The sequence below is a fragment of the Dasypus novemcinctus genome, unplaced genomic scaffold, assembly GCF_030445035.2.
Source record: "Dasypus novemcinctus isolate mDasNov1 unplaced genomic scaffold, mDasNov1.1.hap2 scaffold_373, whole genome shotgun sequence".
Classification (NCBI taxonomy): domain Eukaryota; kingdom Metazoa; phylum Chordata; class Mammalia; order Cingulata; family Dasypodidae; genus Dasypus; species Dasypus novemcinctus.
This window is the reverse complement of record NW_026688337.1, coordinates 16,689-20,880: the sequence shown is the minus strand read 5'-3', so window position 1 is coordinate 20,880 and position 4,192 is coordinate 16,689. Positions and strand designations below refer to the sequence as shown.

Sequence of the window (4,192 nt, the reverse complement as noted above, 5' to 3'; positions counted from 1 at the left end):
CTATCTAAATAAAAAAAGGAGGTAGAGTAGGAAATCAAATCATCTTTTGTGACAATGAAAAGAAAGGCATGGATGGTAAAGGGTCTAGTGAAGGAAATGAGTGAGGGAGGTAAATTTAATTTTGGGAAGGACCAGAGTTGGAGGATAATGGGGGAGAAGGAAGAAGATGCAAGGGATAAGGAAAGAAGATAATAAAATTTTAAATATTAAGGAGGTACAAGGAATAGAGAATCAATGCATCAGGGCGTAAGATGTAAAAAAAACCCTAGCTTAGAGGGTCAATTCACCTGTCATTTGATCTCACCAAGTGAAAGAAAGATTTCTATGATATAGTCCCCTAAAGGACATGGTTTCTCAGACAGATGGAGGAAGCAAACCCATTCAAGTCTATTTGAAGAGGAAGCAGCTGGTGCTGCAAGACTCACTGCCCTACAGCCTTGGGGACGAAGTTTGTGTTCGAGGTTGAAGCACTGTGGGAGGATAGCTGCTACCTTGCTGACAGTAATAATCTCCCAGGTCCTCAGGCTGGAATCTGCTGATGGTGAGAGTGTAATCTGTCCCAGACCCACTGCCACTGAATCGATCAGGGACCCCAGATGGCCGGGTGGAAGCATCATAGATGAGCAGTTTAGGAGCCTGGCCTGGTTTCTTGTGGTGCCAGGCTAAGTAGCTGCTAACACTCTGACTGGCCTTGCACTTGAGGGTGACAGTCTCTCCTGCAGATGCAGCCACAGAGCTTGGAGACTGGGTCATCACGATGTCCCCACTGGCACCTGCAACCAGAAAAGAGCATTGATCATACATTCAATCACACATGTATAAAATATGTATCAAATGTAGGTTTTCTTATTTAGCATATATATTCAGATCTGCTTTAGATGAAATGGTTTGCTCACTCTGCATGTTAAAACAATTCTCCAAATTTATAAAGATAATACCCTTCTAAAACTTTCACCTGAGGCCCAGAACACCAGCAGGATGAGCAGTTGGGAACGTGACATCATCTTGATCACCCGAGTGATGTACTCAGGCCCCATCTCCAGGGAAACTGTATTAATAGAGCTCTGAGCAGACAACCAAGTCCCCAAGGAGCATATGCAAATCAATAGAGAGTATAAAGTCAAATGTGCCTGTGCAGTGAGTTGTAAAGATAAATAGTGGAAGGAGAAATCAATTTAACACCACAATTTTCAACAATATTCAGCACAATTCAAAAAATGAAATATTTTATCTGCAATTGTACTCTTTCAAACCAACTGTGCCCATCTTGAAAACAAAAGGAATTTGTAAGAAAATACATACCTCTGTAAGTGTAATATCATAACTTAAATAAATGTTATAAATATGGTGCCAAAACCTAGGTGGAAAAGACTCTTATCATTGGATAGATTAAGATGTAGTGCACGTATGGTGTATCTAACTCAGTCTATTCTAAATTTTAAACAGATATTTGAAGCTCCTCTTCAACATCCCAAGGAACCTTACTTAATAGATCCCAAACTAGTCCTCTGTATTGCCCTTAGTACAGTATTACTCCCAGAAATGAGTCACCAAATACTTACAAGTCACCCTTAGGACTATCATTTTAGTCAACCACTCTCTAAAATCACTAATGTAGTGATTAGGAGACATGAAGTGTAACATCTCCCCCTAGTGGTCATATGTAAAATGGCTTCAGTTGGAAAGGTCTGATAGCGCAATTCATTTATTCCTACCCAAAACCAATGATACTTTTAGAATTATGCAAATAACAATATCACGAACACTTCTAGGCAATGGATATTAGATTAGGAACAAGTATAACGATTGATTTTACTAGGAGGTTACACAATAAACAAGTAACTTTTCTGCAGCCATTACTAACCTGCTTCTTTGAGATTTCCTCCTCTGAGCTAAGCTGTTACTCAGGAAAGGTAGGGCCATGTGAACCTGCTCCATTTCAGGATCAACCCTCTGCACGAACAGTCAGAGGTAAGAGACAATTTAGGACACTTTCACAATTATATGGATAAAAAACTCTTCCACAACTATGAGTATATCTTTTCCGGCAGACTTTTTCCAAAGTTCCTAAGAGGTTTTCCTTGATGGAGAATGACCTAAGGCATGTATTGTTCTAATTTTAATTAATAAGTTCATTTCCTGTACTTTGTCTCCTTATGAGCACTTTACCTTAGGAGGGGTACCCTCTCAGCATTCAGGAATGGTGCTGCAGACGCCCACATCATCAGGGAAGGCATTTCTTATCAACAATCCACCTTGTTCTTAATTCACCATGTATTTATATTTAGAAGATGTTAATAATTAATTCAGGTTTGCTCTTTCCATTCTTGTATTTTTTCCTCCTCTTCCATGAAGTTGCATGTAATATACATTCTTAAATTTGCTTATTTTGTTCGAATTTCTACTACTTAATTGATAGGTTTCCTGCATCAGTTCAATATAATTTCCTTCCCATTCTTACACACATTCAAAAATTTAAAGCCATAGTGGATGACAGGATAACAATGAGGATGTGTCATGAAGGGTAACTGTGCCAGAGGGGTCCAGGTAAAATGTGAAGTAAGGAAATGTCGTCTTCAAGTAGGGGACAGTTGACCTAATGTGTGAATAGAGGAGGGGGCTGGAATTCAAAGCCCAGTGCAGAGCACTTCAGAGAATGAACAGGACTTGGGAAAAGATGGTCCTGGATATTTAAGAATGACTAATGAAACAGAGTGTGAAAGCAGAACAGGCATGTTCCAAAGGGAATATTAATTCGATGAAAGTTTGAGGATTAGTTTATGTACTATGAGAATCCATGGAACAATAGTTTGAATTAAATTGTTCATTTTTAGCAGGTACTTGTGGATAATTTTACAAGCTATAACACTCCAAAGATGCAGACACAGTGGAAGCCACTAACGTTTCAGTGCAGCTGGAAAACAAGCTTTCTGTCATATAAAGATTTTTTTTTTTTTTTTTTTTTTGCGGAACCTAGGCAGCTTTATTTCGGAAGAGAGAAAAGTGGCTTCCAGTTGGGGACAAGAGCATAAAGGGGGTGGGCCAGGCACGGGGCGGGCAGGGCTGGAGCCAGGAGGGGCGGCGGTGGCAGTTCAGTTGCTCAGGACGTCGGAGGACTCGGACACGAGCTTCCCGTCGCGGGTCTCGATCTTCTTCACCACCAGGGCCTTGTTGCGGATCACCAAGCCGGAGCCCCCCGGAGAGGCTAAGCCCTGGAAGGGGCTGGAGCCTAAGTTGAGGCCGGCGCTGAGCAAGCCCACGGCCGGGCTCAGTCCACCTGAGCGGTCGCCGCTTGAGCTGGTCCTCGTGTGAATACTCGTGTTCTGCATGCCCCCCTCCAGCCTGCCCTCCTCGCCCTCCAGCAGCTTGCGGTAGGTGGCGGTCTCGATGTCCGGGGCCAGCCTGACGGTCGTCAGCTCCCGGTGCTCGCGCAGCTGCCGCGCCATGTCCTGCTTGGCCTGCTGCAGCGCGGCCTCCAGCTGGGCCACTTGGCGTTGGCGTCCTCGACCGCCAGCTCCCCGCGCTGCTCGGCCTCGGTGATGGCCGCCTCCAGCGAGGCTCTCTGGCCCTTCAGGCCCTCAATCTCAGCCTGGAGCCGGCTGATGCTCCGGTTCATCTCGGTGATCTCCGTCTTGGTGCGGCGGAGGTCATCGCCGTGCTTCCCGGCCAGCGTCTGCAGCTTCTCCTACTCGATCTGGTACATGTTCTCGGCCTCGGCCCGGCTGCGGTTGGCGATCTCCTCGTACTGGGCCTTGACCTCGGCGATGATGCCGTCCAGGTCCAGGGAGCGGCTGTTGTCCATGGACAGCACCAGGGACGTGTCTGAGATCTGGGCCTGCAGCTCAGCCAGCTCCGCTTCATACAGGTGCCTGAGGAAGTTAATCTCCTCAGTCAGGCCTTCCAGATTTTTTAAAAGTGAAATTTTCCAAATGCTCCCCCAATCCCAAAGATCCAATTTAGGCCCAATCAATCTTTGATAAATGATTTAAAAAGAACACACTGTGTTAAGAGGAATTCTAAAAAAGCCTGGGAACTCCTGTCCCTAGTATATTCACACCTTCTCTCAGTTGTTGAAACACTGTTCAGGTGCTGCTGTGACGTGATTTTGCAGATATCATTAAAGCTATTGCCTTTAAGAAGGGGGGTCCATTAAATCTTGCTCTACTAGTCAGAGAGAAAGAGCCCAGAGAAA

At 44.8% G+C, this 4,192-nt stretch overlaps 1 pseudogene and 1 gene segment (V, D, J or C); both read right to left on the bottom strand.

The window, feature by feature from the left end:
- Positions 1–429: 429 nt before the first annotated feature.
- On the bottom strand, positions 430–1,017 carry LOC101430173 (immunoglobulin kappa variable 3-11-like). The segment is given in 2 exon segments: positions 430–773; positions 956–1,017. Coding segments are annotated over 2 exon segments (393 nt in total).
- Positions 1,018–2,972: 1,955 nt separating this feature from the next.
- Positions 2,973–3,971, bottom strand: LOC131277753 (keratin, type II cytoskeletal 8 pseudogene; annotated as a pseudogene).
- Positions 3,972–4,192: the final 221 nt, after the last annotated feature.